The 16,446-nt window shown below is 37.7% G+C and overlaps 2 protein-coding genes across 6 annotated transcripts in view; one reads left to right on the top strand and one right to left on the bottom strand.

The window, feature by feature from the left end:
- Positions 1 to 9,377, top strand: part of LOC107739870 (mitogen-activated protein kinase kinase kinase 4-like) — a 36,621-nt gene extending 27,244 nt beyond the window's left edge. For 3 of the 4 annotated variants that reach the window (XM_016552092.1, XM_016552093.1, XM_016552090.1), the window contains 11 exons: positions 882 to 982; positions 1,065 to 1,145; positions 1,947 to 2,050; positions 5,443 to 5,530; positions 5,609 to 5,679; positions 5,788 to 5,904; positions 5,988 to 6,147; positions 6,340 to 6,462; positions 7,407 to 7,513; positions 7,922 to 8,101; positions 8,603 to 9,377. In XM_016552092.1, coding sequence (XP_016407578.1) covers positions 882 to 982; positions 1,065 to 1,145; positions 1,947 to 2,050; positions 5,443 to 5,530; positions 5,609 to 5,679; positions 5,788 to 5,904; positions 5,988 to 6,147; positions 6,340 to 6,462; positions 7,407 to 7,513; positions 7,922 to 8,101; positions 8,603 to 8,623 — 1,153 coding nt within the window. In that variant the 3' untranslated portion in view covers positions 8,624 to 9,377. Of the gene's footprint in view, positions 1 to 881; positions 983 to 1,064; positions 1,146 to 1,946; positions 2,139 to 2,216; positions 2,288 to 2,395; positions 2,513 to 3,413; positions 3,574 to 3,765; positions 3,889 to 4,830; positions 4,938 to 5,442; positions 5,531 to 5,608; positions 5,680 to 5,787; positions 5,905 to 5,987; positions 6,148 to 6,339; positions 6,463 to 7,406; positions 7,514 to 7,921; positions 8,102 to 8,602 lie in introns of all 4 variants that reach the window. The other variant, XM_016552094.1, reaches the window with a different exon arrangement.
- Positions 8,843 to 15,844, bottom strand: LOC107739871 (1-acyl-sn-glycerol-3-phosphate acyltransferase delta-like). Of its 2 annotated transcripts, none has more exons than XM_016552095.1 (9): positions 15,776 to 15,844; positions 14,151 to 14,371; positions 13,518 to 13,687; positions 13,220 to 13,381; positions 12,661 to 12,814; positions 12,255 to 12,357; positions 11,957 to 12,032; positions 11,410 to 11,608; positions 8,843 to 9,704 (listed from the first exon to the last, which is right to left on the bottom strand). In XM_016552095.1, the coding sequence occupies exons 2-9, from the start codon at positions 14,335 to 14,337 to the stop codon at positions 9,619 to 9,621; spliced, it is 1,137 nt and encodes a 378-aa protein (XP_016407581.1). In that variant the 5' UTR covers positions 14,338 to 14,371; positions 15,776 to 15,844; the 3' UTR covers positions 8,843 to 9,618. The 2 variants fall into 2 exon arrangements, with proteins under 2 accessions (XP_016407581.1, XP_016407582.1); XM_016552096.1 differs by lacking the exon at positions 15,776 to 15,844 and adding an exon at positions 14,756 to 14,775.
- Positions 15,845 to 16,446: the final 602 nt, after the last annotated feature.

Below are 16,446 nucleotides of genomic sequence, written 5' to 3'. Positions count from 1 at the left end.
CTTGGGTATTCTATAATCTTTGGTAACACCTAATGCTCTGCATATGCTTCTAAAAGGATCCCAGTATTAATAAAGTCAAAGTTGTTTGTGATTATTTCACAATGTAAAGAAGGCTTTGCATTATTACTGGACAAACAAATTTAAAACAAATTTAGACACAGACAGTGAAACCACAGCTAATGTGTAAGTGCAGAAAAATGCTGTGCACTTCAATACTGTATGAGCCCTTAGCAGATGATTTGCCTGAATGATAAATGTGTTTGGTAAACTGTGATCTTTGCTACTTTCACAGTGTCCAGTGCTTCCGTATTAATAGTCTCTGTTGAGGCATGCATTAGCACGCATCATTGGCTTAAACACCCTGTCCCGCTGCCACCTGGGAAATCACTGAAACAAATATACACATTGATCCAAGTACATAAAGATCGCAAAGTGCTGTTTAAGGATCAGCTCACCTCTACCTCTGCGAGTGGTTGTTCATTAGTATATGAAAGGTGAAAATGTATGATCCTAATCAGTACTCTGATATATTTGTGCCATTGTGTGTAATAATAATCAGAATAAACAATTCATATATAGGCTGTCAAGCAACATTAATAGCTTGAAGAGTAGTTGACATAACTTTTTCATGAACTTATGTTTAAATCAGAAGCAGAGGTTGTTGTATATGGTTTGAAAGAGCTTATTGCTGCTTATTGTGACTCTTAACACTGCTGTGCTTGAACTGGCTTTCCCATCTGCATTGTTTGTTGCTATAAGACTTAAGCATGCTCGTCATATCTAACGTTTCATTTTACTTATTGCATGCAGTGTGTCTCAACCCGTTTCTGTCTGAAGGAAGATGGTGACCGTATATAACATTAGACTCTTCTGCCACACAGGGTCTCTAGTGTACATGAGAACGACCGTCTGTCATCTGTGGCGGCGGAGCTACAGTTTAAATCCCTCAGTCGCCACTCCAGCCCGACAGAAGACCGAGAAGGTACTGATGCAATATTTGTCTTTGTGTAAGAAGTGTCATTTTTATTCAACATATTCTCTTAAGTTTTCTCTTGTATTTCCAGAGCCCTTGTATCCTAAAGCAGACCCCAGCAGTACCGCCCGTCGCAGCTGGGAGCTCCGCAACTTCATCAGCCAGTCAAAAGGTAGAACAAAGAAAAGAAATTATGATGATGAGTTCATGTCATGCAAGATGACAGATGGAAGTACAGCTGTGCAAAATAGACTAAAATACACATCTATATTTTTCACAGCTTCTGACAAAGTTCTATATACAGTATTTGTTCTTTATTCATGTGCTGTATTTACTCTGAAATGGCTTAAAAGGGTGATTCAACCCATGGAAGTCCAATCAACTCATTATTGATTCATGAAGTTTAATGTAAGGACAAATATGTTGTTAATACTACAGTACTGATATTATAATCTAAATGCACCCATACAACAAGACATAGTAATAAACAAACATATACCTAAATATTTACCTACAGTACACACTACTGCTCAGGGGTCAGTAAGATTTTTGGGGTTCATAAGTTTTTTTTTTTTTTTGGCAAAAAATTAATTTTATTTACCAAGTATGCATTAAATTGATCAAAAGTGACAGTAAAGAATTTTACATTACATTTATCACGGTTTACACAAAAAGCAGCACAACTGTTTTCAGAATTGATAATAAGAAGAAATGTTCATCAAATCAGCATATTAGAATGATTTCTGAAATATCATGTGACATTGAAGACTGGAGCAATGGCTGCTAAAAATTCAGCTTTGCCATCACAGGAAGAAATGAAATTTTTTCAATATATTAAATAAAAAATTACAATATATTAAAATATATTTTAAATTGTAATAAAAAAAAAAAGTAAAATACTTAAAAAAAAAAAAAAAAATTTCTTGTTGCAAATATAATGTATATATCAACCCCGGTGCTGATTGTCCTGCAGACACTGCAGCACGTCAGAGCCCTATGGAGGCTGTCTGGCGCTCTATACGCATCTTTGATGACAAGCACTATGTGCTCATGAGACAGCGAAACATCATCGGACAGGTGTGCAACACCCCCAAGTCTTACGACAACGTCATGCACGTGGGTCTGCGCAAGGTCACATTCAAATGGCAGAGAGGCAACAAGATAGGTCAGTGGTCAAAGTATGCTTGCATTACATAGCAGAGGCCTTTCTTGTTACATTTTCAGTTTTTCTCTTCGTTGACAGGTGAAGGGCAGTATGGAAAGGTTTACACATGCATCAATGTGGACACTGGTGAACTGATGGCCATGAAGGAGGTATGTGCCTGAGACTGTTATTCATTTAATTAATATATTAATTAATTTATATATATATATAAATAGATATATATAAACTTTATTAACTCTAACTGAATTTGCTACCAGATTCGCTTTCAGCCCAATGACCACAAAACCATAAAGGAAACGGCCGATGAGCTGAAGATCTTTGAAGGAATCAAACATCCCAATCTTGTCCGCTACTTTGGTGTGGAGTTGCACAGGGTAAAAAAGTGTTTGTGTTACGTCAAGGTCTGCTGAAGTCTTCTGTACGTTTATTCCTCATTGTTCCTCATTGGCTCTTGCAGGAAGAGATGTATATCTTTATGGAGTACTGTGATGAAGGGACCCTGGAGGAAGTGTCTAGACTGGGTCTGCAGGAACACGTCATCCGCCTCTACAGCAAGCAGTGCACTGAACCCTCTCTCCTCCACATCATGAGTAGACACGCCCCTTACTGCTGATTGGCTACAAGTTTGTTTTTGTAGTCGTCCCGAATCAGTTTTCTAAAGCGTTTTTGAAAAATCGCTTACCCCACCTTTAAACGTTACAACCCCCCCCCATTCAAAACTATACGAATGACACGTCTTGGGTATTCTATAATCTTTGGTAACACCTAATGCTCTGCATATGCTTCTAAAAGGATCCCAGTATTAATAAAGTCAAAGTTGTTTGTGATTATTTCACAATGTAAAGAAGGCTTTGCATTATTACTGGACAAACAAATTTAAAACAAATTTAGACACAGACAGTGAAACCACAGCTAATGTGTAAGTGCAGAAAAATGCTGTGCACTTCAATACTGTATGAGCCCTTAGCAGATGATTTGCCTGAATGATAAATGTGTTTGGTAAACTGTGATCTTTGCTACTTTCACAGTGTCCAGTGCTTCCGTATTAATAGTCTCTGTTGAGGCATGCATTAGCACGCATCATTAGCTCAAATACCCTGTCCCGCTGCCACCTGGGAAATCACTGAAACAAATATACCCATTGTTCCAAGTACATAAAGCTCGCAAAGCGCCGTTTGTGGAGTTGCACAGGGTAAAAAAGTGTTTGTGTTACGTCAAGGTCTGCTGAAGTCTTCTGTACGTTTATTCCTCATTGTTCCTCATTGGCTCTTGCAGGAAGAGATGTATATCTTTATGGAGTACTGTGATGAAGGGACCCTGGAGGAAGTGTCTAGACTGGGTCTGCAGGAACACGTCATCCGCCTCTACAGCAAGCAGATCACGACGGCAATCAATGTGCTCCATGAACACGGCATTGTCCACCGTGACATTAAAGGTGTTCATTTATTGCTTCACTTGCACCAAGATTTCCTTTCCTCGTTTACTTTTTTTCTTCATCAAAATGATAGATTCCATTCTGGGATACAGATGTACAAAATTACATTTTCATAATTAGCTAGTTAATGGAATGTCTAGCTAATAATTATTTTGTTGCATCACTATTTATTGTTCTTCTTTTACTACCCAGGAGCCAATATCTTCCTCACGTCGTCGGGCTTGATAAAGCTAGGGGACTTCGGCTGCTCAGTGAAGCTGAAGAACAATGCTCAGACGATGCCTGGAGAGGTGAACAGCACACTGGGAACAGCAGGTGAGAGACTTAATGTTGTAGTTCTCAGGTTTAGACACCAGAGGGCATGTCAAACTGTTTGAATGGTATAGTGAGGTGTCCTAAAGGGATAACTGGCATACCTAAATACTATCTCAAAAAGCGTGTTCTTTTTGTTGTAAAACTCTGTGAGGCATGCTGGAGGTCTAGACCTTTATTTTAAGCTGTTTCCAAAGTTTTCTTATCACCAGTGCTGTCAAAAATTAAACGCATGAAAACTACATTTATATTTACATTTATTCATTTGGCAGACGCTTTTATCCAAAGTGACTTTTGAGGAATACAACAAACATAGGATGGCAATAAACACGAGAAGTGCCAGATCTCTGTCATCGTTCAAAATAGTAAAAGCTAGGACAGGAAGCGAATAAGGGATACTGAGAGCAAAGAAAAAAGTATTTTTTTAAATTTTATCACCAGTTGTATTGATAAACATAAAAAATGTTTAACAAATGGTAGCATTAGTTTGAAATATATATACCTTTTATATATTCAAATATAAAAGGAAATTTAAGTGTTAAATATAGCTTCTAGCTTCAGTGTTATTATTAACAAACTATTAAAAAAAATTTAAGTGAATTTAAGCTATAATAAAATATTAATATTAGATGAAAAACCTAAAGGCAAACAACTAGAAATACCTTGGCAACTAACTGAAATAAAAGTTTAAGTACTACAATTACTAAAACTACAACTGAAATAAAAATAAATTAAAGCTGAATAATAATATTAAAAGTATTAAAGTGACAAAAGCACATAAATTGATTACAACTTAAACTAAAATTAAAAGGGAAACTGAAACTGTAAAAATAAAAGCTAATAAAAAAATGTTAAATACCATAATAGCGTATAAGTAATAAAAATAACACTTTGGTATCTATAGCATTGTGACGATTATCACATTGTTTTCTTTCTCATTTCTAGCATACATGGCTCCTGAGGTCATCACTAGAGCAAAGGGTGAAGGTCATGGTCGTGCTGCTGATATCTGGAGCCTTGGATGTGTTCTCATAGAAATGGTCACTGGAAAGGTAAAACCTGGTCTATGTGCATGCATTATGCCTGAGTTTGGTCTAATTCTTTATTACCCATGTGCCAGCTTTACTTCAAACTGGTTTGAAGATAGCGTGCTGTTGTGAAAACATATCCGCACTGCGTTCATTCAACACCAAATCCAAAGGAATTTTCTGGGCTTGTCTACACATGCCTAAACAACCAAAATAGTACTGCTGGATAGGGCTTCCTGAAACATAATTAATCAAATTTCCACCAATTACAACAAAACAATTAGGATATTCACCAGTTTTAAAGTTTATTCGTCTTGTAGTACCATCATTTAGTGACTGTGTTTTTAGTGGGTGAACTGTAAAAAAAATCTACAAACATCATGCTACTGTAAGTAACTCTGTGTGTGTTCCATTCTGTTTGCTTAATTCAGAGACCTTGGCACGAATATGAGCATAACTTCCAGATCATGTATAAAGTGGGAATGGGCCACAAACCACCCATTCCTGAAAAGCTGAGCTCATCGGACAGGTGTGCAACACCCCCAAGTCTTACGACAACGTCATGCACGTGGGTCTGCGCAAGGTCACATTCAAATGGCAGAGAGGCAACAAGATAGGTCAGTGGTCAAAGTATGCTTGCATTACATAGCAGAGGCCTTTCTTGTTACATTTTCAGTTTTTCTCTTCGTTGACAGGTGAAGGGCAGTATGGAAAGGTTTACACATGCATCAATGTGGACACTGGTGAACTGATGGCCATGAAGGAGGTATGTGCCTGAGACTGTTATTCATTTAATTAATATATTAATTAATTTATATATATATATAAATAGATATATATAAACTTTATTAACTCTAACTGAATTTGCTACCAGATTCGCTTTCAGCCCAATGACCACAAAACCATAAAGGAAACGGCCGATGAGCTGAAGATCTTTGAAGGAATCAAACATCCCAATCTTGTCCGCTACTTTGGTGTGGAGTTGCACAGGGTAAAAAAGTGTTTGTGTTACGTCAAGGTCTGCTGAAGTCTTCTGTACGTTTATTCCTCATTGTTCCTCATTGGCTCTTGCAGGAAGAGATGTATATCTTTATGGAGTACTGTGATGAAGGGACCCTGGAGGAAGTGTCTAGACTGGGTCTGCAGGAACACGTCATCCGCCTCTACAGCAAGCAGATCACGACGGCAATCAATGTGCTCCATGAACACGGCATTGTCCACCGTGACATTAAAGGTGTTCATTTATTGCTTCACTTGCACCAAGATTTCCTTTCCTCGTTTACTTTTTTTCTTCATCAAAATGATAGATTCCATTCTGGGATACAGATGTACAAAATTACATTTTCATAATTAGCTAGTTAATGGAATGTCTAGCTAATAATTATTTTGTTGCATCACTATTTATTGTTCTTCTTTTACTACCCAGGAGCCAATATCTTCCTCACGTCATCGGGCTTGATAAAGCTAGGGGACTTCGGCTGCTCAGTGAAGCTGAAGAACAATGCTCAGACGATGCCTGGAGAGGTGAACAGCACACTGGGAACAGCAGGTGAGAGACTTAATGTTGTAGTTCTCAGGTTTAGACACCAGAGGGCATGTCAAACTGTTTGAATGGTATGGTGAGGTGTCCTAAAGGGACAACTGGCATACCTAAATACTATCTCAAAAAGCCTGTTCTTTTTGTTGTAAAACTCTGTGAGGCATGCTGGAGGTCTAGACCTTTATTTTAAGCTGTTTCCAAAGTTTTCTTATCACCAGTGTTGTCAAAAATTAAACGCATGAAAACTACATTTATATTTACATTTATTCATTTGGCAGACGCTTTTATCCAAAGTGACTTTTGAGGAATACAACAAACATAGGATGGCAATAAACACGAGAAGTGCCAGATCTCTGTCATCGTTCAAAATAGTAAAAGCTAGGACAGGAAGCGAATAAGGGATACTGAGAGCAAAGAAAAAAGTATTTTTTTTAATTTTATCACCAGTTGTATTGATAAACATAAAAAATGTTTAACAAATGGTAGCATTAGTTTGAAATATATATATACCTTTTATATATTCAAATATAAAAGGAAATTTAAGTGTTAAATATAGCTTCTAGCTTCAGTGTTATTATTAACAAACTATTAAAAAAAATTTAAGTGAATTTAAGCTATAATAAAATATTAATATTAGATGAAAAACCTAAAGGCAAACAACTAGAAATACCTTGGCAACTAACTGAAATAAAAGTTTAAGTACTACAATTACTAAAACTACAACTGAAATAAAAATAAATTAAAGCTGAATAATAATATTAAAAGTATTAAAGTGACAAAAGCACATAAATTGATTACAACTTAAACTAAAATTAAAAGGGAAACTGAAACTTTAAAAATAAAAGCTAATAAAAAAATGTTAAATACCATAATAGCGTATAAGTAATAAAAATAACACTTTGGTATCTATAGCATTGTGACGATTATCACATTGTTTTCTTTCTCATTTCTAGCATACATGGCTCCTGAGGTCATCACTAGAGCAAAGGGTGAAGGTCATGGTCGTGCTGCTGATATCTGGAGCCTTGGATGTGTTCTCATAGAAATGGTCACTGGAAAGGTAAAACCTGGTCTATGTGCATGCATTATGCCTGAGTTTGGTCTAATTCTTTATTTACCCATGTGCCAGCTTTACTTCAAACTGGTTTGAAGATAGCGTGCTGTTGTGAAAACATATCCGCACTGCGTTCATTCAACACCAAATCCAAAGGAATTTTCTGGGCTTGTCTACACATGCCTAAACAACCAAAATAGTACTGCTGGATAGGGCTTCCTGAAACATAATTAATCAAATTTCCACCAATTACAACAAAACAATTAGGATATTCACCAGTTTTAAAGTTTATTCGTCTTGTAGTACCATCATTTAGTGACTGTGTTTTTAGTGGGTGAACTGTAAAAAAAATCTACAAACATCATGCTACTGTAAGTAACTCTGTGTGTGTTCCATTCTGTTTGCTTAATTCAGAGACCTTGGCACGAATATGAGCATAACTTCCAGATCATGTATAAAGTGGGAATGGGCCACAAACCACCCATTCCTGAAAAGCTGAGCACAGAGGGGAAGGACTTCCTGGCCCACTGCCTGGAGAGTGAACCGAAGCGACGCTGGACCGCCAGCGCTCTGTTGGACCACCCGTTTGTCAAGGTATGAACTCCCTCTCACCCATACAGCTAGTTATTTCCTTCAGCTGATTCATAGGGTCACACATATGATGAAGATGAGGTTTCTCTGACAAATTTCCAATCTGTTACCCAAATTAGATCCAACCAGCATTTGTAATACATCCACCAACATGTTACACACTTGAAAACACATGAACCAGACCCTGACACAAATAAATTCTCACTTTGAGCACTAAACACCGACAACCAATGACTTATTTTAGTGATGCACTGAAATTTGGCAACTAAAAATATTTGGCCAAAAATGAATTTTGGAAGGCTTAAATCATTGAGAAACTGTGTGAACAGTACGGCTGGGTTGACAATATTGATTCCACAATTACAGTTAATTAATTACAGTGCATCACTAATGTAATTACAGAGGGGTGAGGTAGACCATCACATGCTGTCACCTGATTGGCTGCTTAAATGAGGCTGATGGAAATGGCACTAACACGTCAATCTCGTGTCTTTTCAATTGCAGGTCTGCACAGATGAAGAGTGACGGGGAAAGACGTGTATTCTTTTAATGTTTACATAAATGCTAGCACTACTTCGCACGGCATGAGGGAGGACGAAGGTTAAAACAGACGCGCTCTGCTCGATACGAGCCCCTCGAGATGTTAAGAGCGGGGCAAGTCTTACATGTACAGTAACATGAGCAAATGGGATGGAAATGTTTGGACAAGTGCGTTATGTACATACTGTAAGAATAGGGTTAGGGTTTTTCTGTGTACAAAGCATATTGTAAAGCTGAAGTTTAATAGCCACTTTGTCGGTGATCGAGTCACAGGGAATACATGTTAGGAGACAGTACATTAATTCAAGGGATGTTCTCTGCACAAAGCATCAGAGAATGGGAGATGGAGGGAGTTTGACATTGACTGACTGTATGTACAATTTCAATGAGTGTTCACTGAAGAAAGCATACAAACCTGGGGCTGAAAGTCACAGTAGAGAAGGTTTTAATTTTCTTTTTTTGTTTTGTTAAAATGGTATTTTTGTTTGCCTTGCTGCAGAGCCCACTGTTAACAAGTCATATTTAAGCCTATAAGTAGTTGTGCTGCGTTGGCTCAGCCTCGTGCTGGCCAATGGCGTGCCTTTACCATCTGGGTGTACAAGAGCATAATCAACCAATGAGAGGGAAGAGGCCAGTCTGACTCCGCCTTTCTGCTGCTGCACTCGGATGGGTGGACAAACATGCTCTTACACAGGCATCAACTGCTGGTTCTCTGCTCCTCCAACAGTGTTTGCAATATTTAAAAAATAATATTAATAAACAGACAGTTTTTTTTAAATGGCCTACTTGTCTCTTTAAAAAAAAACATGAAAATCAAAACAGAGAAGCATTTTAAATGATTCAAACAGCTCTTTCATGTGGCGACTTCCTCAAATTTCACTTACGAAGGTGGCTGCACTTGGCTAATGCCAGTTCCCGTTGTGAAAATGCCCTCATGACTGTAAAGTAGCATGATCTTGTTGCCCTGGTGGAAGTCTCAGTTATTGTTTATTTGCATCTTTATTCCCGTAGTTCGAACCCTTGTCAATCTCGGTCTGTCCAATCATCCAGCGGATACCAACTGACACTAAAAATAAAAGCAAAAATTTGTCAGTTACAGCGCAACAGCCAGTCACATTAGCATGCTTAATAACTAAACTAGGGCTACAAGCACTCGGATTCATATTATCATTCATTAGATCAGTGGTTCTCATGAAGGGGAGTTGACTGGGCGGGTGAGTGCAGAAGATTTCATTATTAAAAGCATGATTATTATTAATAGAGATAAAATTATCTATTTAAACTCTAAAAGCACAAAGATATAAACTCATATATAATGTTAACTCTTAAAGGGGTCCTATTATGCTTTTTCACTTTTTTAATTTTAGTCAGTGTGTAGTGTGTATGTTTGGGCATAAAAAAGATCTAGAAAGTTACAAATCTCAAAGTCCACTCCAAAGGGAGATATTTCGTTTTTTAAAAATCCCTTTTCAAGAACTACAACAAACGGCTTGTTTGGACTACAGCATTTGTTTTCCGGGCTTTGTGATATCACAAAGCGGCCCATTAGAATATCATTAAAAATAATTCCCGCCTACAGAAATCCGAATGGTTGTGGGGTGGGGAGGGGCGAGGTTGTGGTTAGAACGCTTGGTTGAGTGCATCAGACGAGACGATGCGGACCTTCATCAAACCCGGAACTAATCGAGCCGTTTGTGCCAGGCTGGGGAGAAAGGTATTGTAATGTAAATTATGTGAAAAATAATGAAAAACGTTTTTCGAACCACCAAGCATGAGAGCATGTTCTAGTACACCCCCAAAACAAAATCAAGACTTTGTAAAAGAGCATAATAGGACCCCTTTAAATTATAAAATTTATTTTCCCCCCTCAATAACTATTGTTTTTAAGAACATACATACAGATCCTGAAACTTCTAAATCATACAGTATGTAAACAAGGTCTGTCATAATTACAGCAGAAATACTGAAAGTGGCCTATATATTGTGCTGGACAATGGGAGTGTTAAAGAGTCAAAAAGGCTGAGAACCACTGCATTAGATCATAATACAAACAGGGTTCCCACGGACATGGAAAACCTAGAAATATCAGAATTTTAAACTTTTGAAGCTTGGAAAAGTCATGGAAATTTGTGAATGGGAGAATATAGATATAGCTATGCTTGGCTATCTTCTACTAGAAATTACTCCATAAATTCATTTTTAAAAATAGTTTTTCACAGTAATCGTAAGTCATTGAAATTCCTTGGTCAACAGGTGTGGGAACCCTGTACTAAGTAAAGGGAAAATGAAAGCCTGAAATGAAAGATTTATTTAAACAACATCTAGTAGATGCATGATGTCTTATAGTGTATCTGAATCATGTAGTTCAAGGTTTGTTTTGTGTGCATTTAGTGTTTAGATTAAACTTTTACCTCTGAAATGAATCTTTAATCCTATTCTCACATGCTATGGTATTTAAGGGCACTTTCAGTGCATTAAAATGTGTCATTCATTCATGCGCTTATGAATTGACCAGCATGCAGTAAATCCAGATAGAAGTGGTTGATATACTTACAGCTATCGCACCTAACTGGCCTCCTTTATATATTTTTTGAAAAAACAGATTGGGGGAAAATAGCAGCAGTATATAATTCCTTTGTTGCTTGATGACAAAAAAAAGATTGACTAAAAATCATCTGCTGCAATCTTATTATTTTGCTATTTGTTACACCAGCTTATATTATAATCAATAAGAAATAACCACCCCATGCCCTTGTCCTTATCCCAAGTACCTGCTAGACAGAAGACAAATGTACAGACGACAGAGAAGGTGGATCCTGATAGCAGCATTTGGAGCAGTAACATGCAGAGAGGGTAGACCAGCAAACAGACCCAGAAGAGCCAGTTCAGCAGGGCCCAAGGTCGGCGCGGAGGGCTTGTAATGGGACCCGGAAAACGTCCTGTCTGTCTGTAATGCTCTTGGAATTCATCCTGTGTGAGTTGGCACAACAAAATTACTTCATGCCCATGTTTGTCCAATATGGATATGCTAATACCAGCACCAGTGTTGTTCTTGTTAACTACAATTAAACTATTAAAATGTTTTCATTAACTGAAAATACAGCTGTTTGTTGCCAACTAGTTTTCTAATTTTTAAGTACTAAAACTGAAATAAAAAATAAAGCTAAATAGAAATACTAAAAAAGTCATAAATTGACCAGATCATGTAACAAAAAAAAAAAAAGAGCCAATTCAAAATATTAATACATGCTATAATACTATTCTAAAATGACAGACCAGCACAAAAACACCTCCACCTAATGCAGGTAGTGCACTTACTTTGTCCTGATAGAGTTTGTAAAGCCAGGCCGCGCATTCAGACTCCTCCTCTGGGATTGTGTCCAGAGGAATCCGCCTAACAAACACACAAGGAAATCCATGAAGGTTTATCTTAATCTTGCTGCTGACAACGCTTTCATATAGGAAGCCATTAAACTAAAACATTTCTAAATGATTATGGAGACTGCATGTTGAACTTTGTTATAGCAGGAGATATTATCACAGATCATTTAATATACAACAGGCTGTTAAATATTGCCAAAGGGCAATGTGAAGAAGATTTTTCTTTCATTCCTACCTCACATATAAATCAGCATGGTATTTTTTCCCGTTGAGTACTCCTAGTAAAGTTGGCATTTCGTTGTTTCGGAAATTAAGTGTAGAATCGTACACAGCAGTAACTACAGAGGAGACACAAACCAAGTCAGCGAGCCAAATTCTTAGAGGCTACATTGGCCAAAAATACATAATCTTTCACTTAAAGTATTCAATTTGAAAGACATCAACAGAATGATTTGCATTAACTCACTGGAAGATCAATGAAAGCATTGTCACTATGGGTTCATCATTACTTAAAGGGACAGTTCACCTTCAGTTGCTGGTCCCCATTGACTTCCATTGTATGGGGAAAAAAACACTATGCAAGTCAATGGGGACCAGCAACTGAAGGTGAACTGTCCCTTTAAAGGCCAAGAAGCTCTCACCCGTTCCCCTGAGGTTCTGGACCGTGACACAAAAGCCCTTGGTCCGAGGGAGAAGGTGGTACTTGAGTTTGGGCAGACCTTTCTTCTCTGCCACCTCCATACTAATCTTGTGCTTCTTTTCTGTGAAACGTGTGCCCTCACAGTGCAACAGGAACTACAGACACATCATAAAAATTAACATCAACCACACAAGGGGACAGAAAAGCTTAATACAATACGGGATATAGTGTATTTGTTAAGGGAACAGTTTACCCAAAAATTGACTTATTAATTGTCACATGGACTACATTCATGGTGCTATTTGGAACAATGACAAACTGTCATGACATGGAAAGAGCTGCCTGAATATTTTTCAGAAATTCTCCTATTATGTTCCACAGAAAATATAACAGCATTTGGGCTGTGGAACATGAGGGTAGGTAAATGATGATTTTTTTTTTTTTGGGTGAACAGGTTAACTATTCTTTTAAGTAATTGTGCATCTAAGATAAAAGAAAAGACATCTGAAATCAAGTAAAATCACCAGAGTACAATGTGCAATGAGATTTCACAAATATACCCAAAAGTTTTCTGGGTAATCACGAAGGTTGTGCAGGCTTTGCACTACTGTCTTGCGATCCTCTTCCCATTTCCTTTTGCAGAAGACAATTTCCAGGAAGTACCACATCCAGCCAATCACAGGAACAAAGGAAAGTTCCTTTTTTGCCAACACCTTTGAGCTCTGAAAGCAAAATATGATGAAAACAATTGCAATCTGCATCATGACTGTATTGAGTCTTTAAAAATAATTTAGAATCACACACTTGTTAAGGTGCGGGAAAGTTGAGTTTTTGTATGAAACTGTATTTTTGTCTTACCCCTAAAACACCAAATCTCTCACAGAAGGTCCAGCCGGTCATAAAATCTATCTCAAAGTTATGATTGAGGACAACAATGGCGTTTTCTTTGCCATAGAAAGGATAGCTTTCTGGATCTGTGTAAAGTGTGCATTCTGTCCCGGACCACCACTCCAACAATGCCACCAATTCTGAACAAAACAACAAAAAATACATACTGAATTATGATGTATATAATGCAGGATGCATTTACATATTCATGAATGTGAAGTAGTCCAACAAGTTCATCAACTTTGTATGTAAATAGAGCAATTTGCAAAATTCAAAAATATCAACTTTCTGTTCTGTTACCCTCAGTGCAACACCGAGGTTGTCAAACAGGAAATAATGGTTGTAAGTTTTGTGCATCCTACAATACAATCATGGTACAAAGCAACAGGTGAGACATGATAATCATGATCTCCATGACTGTGACAAATATTATTGACCACTTTTTACTTTGTTACTATTTTTATGCGATTTTGTCACTTCATGCTGTACTTCTTTGTCAGTGCAGACAAAGTAAGCACTGGAAGCATGTTGCATCATGGCTGGTTATGACAGTATCTTTCTTTGGAAAATGTGAGGCCACATGTGAGAGCTTGCAGGACTTACGACTAGAAACGGAATAACCCAATCTGCAGTTGATCCTGCGTGCGAGTTGCTTGTTAATATACCACAGTGGTAGAGTACAAAGCTGGAGCAGGTTGATAATAAACCCACTGACTAGGAACACATAACAGATAATGAGATGACACAGCAGCTGGGTTTTCAGTACTTGAAGGATTCCCATCCTTATCATGTAGTCTTGACGTCTCCTGTCTCCACTAAATCCTCTGCAGAGAGAGAGAGAGAGAGAAAAAGAAAAATATAAATAACTTTCATATTAACCAGAAGACTGTTATGAATAAAGATGGAAAGCACCTCCCAAGATATGTTGCACATGTAAAAAACTGTGTTTGAAATATGAAAATCTACCTGAGCCAATATTCAAATAGCATGGTTGCAACAAAGAGGAATAAAGTTCAGGTTTTTTTTCATTCCTCTTTACCACACCAACCCACTTGAATGTTGTGAAAATGGTTTGTAAATGTGTGGGAAGCGTCATTTTCAAGAGTAAATAGTTCATTTAGAAGCAGTGTTTGTGAGAGAACTGAGAAGACCATTAGCTAGCACAGAGCAAGATGAGACCTGTCCCTATCATCACTGTCAGCTCTTACATGTGAAAGTCTCTCAGGACACAGGGCAAAGGCTGAAACAGAAATGTCACAGTGTTACTTGTGTGGCTGTGTGTCTACTGTGTGTTTTGGCATAAGCACATTCCATTTGAGGGTGCAATGTTGTCTGCACACTCTCTGCTAGTGGTCACAGAAAAAAAGTGTGAACTTTGTTTTAAATCAAATAGTGTAAAACAAATACTTGCAGTTATACGTGTAGAAATGAACCAGACCAGATTCTAGGTTGATAAAATGTAAAATCTATTTGCAGTAGTCGAGGGGATTTTGATTCATTTCAGTTACTCAAATCTTTTGCATCGGTTCACTTAACAGAGTCGTCCACTGATTTGACTCTTTCCGCAAGTTCTCTTGAGCAAGAACCTGGCAACAAGTGAGTCATTGAATCAATTACTGAATTCGTTAAAAACACTAAGCTGATCGAAACATAAGCATTCACAAAGCAGCACGAACATTTGATAATAATAACCTTATATAAGACAATATTATATAAAATAAATGTATCTTATAGTCAGGCCACGAATTATCCAGAACGGTCACAGGCTTCAAATGCGAGAGAACTAAAAATATGAGACAGTCTGTAGAAATAATAAAAAAACTATTCGTTCACTTTAAAAAAAAAAAAACACATTCATAAACATGGAGAAAAACGACTAATTTGTACTAGTTTAACACTACAGGGTGCGCCTTGTTTGGACTATCAGTTCAGCCTGATTTAACCTTCACACTCACCGGCAGGTAACTTACGGCTGTCAATTCGCCAACAAAAATGTCACTTTATTCTTTTTAAGTACAGATTCGGTTAGTTCACAGTATATTTGCTACAGTAGCAGATAAATCTGTCTCTTCTGGCTATTTGTGTTTCACTTAAATGTTTCGTTTTGTTTGCCTTGGTATCATAAGCATCAAGAGTGAACGGACAGCCATTGAAAACAACGAGCAAAACTCGTGCACATGTTAGATCGCATACAAAGAAAAGAACGGCACTTTAGAAGACAAAAATACCTTTTTCCCTTGCGCGGTTAATAGTAGTAGTAGTAGTAGTAGTAGTAGTAGTAGTAGTAGTAGTAGTAGTAGTAGTAGTAGTAGTAGTAGTAGTAGTAGTAGTAGTAGTAGTAGTAGTAGTAGTAGTAGTAGTAGTAGTAGTAGTAGTAGTAGTAGTAGTAGTAGAGCATCCGTCTCATCATATGGAGCTGATTAGAGAGCGCAACAGAGATATGAATCTGGAGGATGTTTTAAGTTGGGCAGGACAGGCTGAGAGAGATTCCAGCGTTTAGTGTACGGAATATATGACCACACCCCGGCAAAAAGACACTGCGCGAAGAGCACTGGAACGTGGGCAGGGACTTCAGAGGGTCATTATGTAATTTCCTCTGTTCAAAGCCAACGCTGCTTCGGTGTCTTTACACAGGCTGCTTCACACTGTTCACTTCGACCGGCAGATGAACGTAATTGCCAAGCACGCTGACAACTGTAGGACATCACCTTAAACGTGGGGTGTACACACCCAATTATCAGAATGATTGCCCCCTCTACTGGATGAGAAGAGCTTGGCTGGGCTTTATTTCAGTGACAAAAGAAAACTGTTGAAAAAAGCTCAGTTTTTCTATGAGAGAGAAACGTTTGATAGGATATTAGTAGATATACATTTTGCTTTTGTTTTGTTTGCATTAGAG

This window comes from Sinocyclocheilus rhinocerous, unplaced genomic scaffold (genome assembly GCF_001515625.1).
Source record: "Sinocyclocheilus rhinocerous isolate Xijiao unplaced genomic scaffold, SAMN03320098_v1.1 scaffold1156, whole genome shotgun sequence".
Classification (NCBI taxonomy): domain Eukaryota; kingdom Metazoa; phylum Chordata; class Actinopteri; order Cypriniformes; family Cyprinidae; genus Sinocyclocheilus; species Sinocyclocheilus rhinocerous.
This window is presented reverse-complemented; position numbering and strand designations above follow the sequence as displayed.

Bases quoted from the DNA above. Each gene is read 5' to 3' on its own strand.
- LOC107739871 (XM_016552095.1), bottom strand. From the start codon at position 14,337: ATGATAAGGATGGGAATCCTTCAAGTACTGAAAACCCAGCTGCTGTGT. The intron at 12,358-12,660 runs GTGAGAGCTTCT...TCTCCTCTGTAG, and splicing joins CCAGAACCTCAGGGGAACGG to TTACTGCTGTGTACGATTCT. The intron at 11,609-11,956 runs GTAAGTGCACTA...CAACTCACACAG, and splicing joins ACAAACTCTATCAGGACAAA to GATGAATTCCAAGAGCATTA.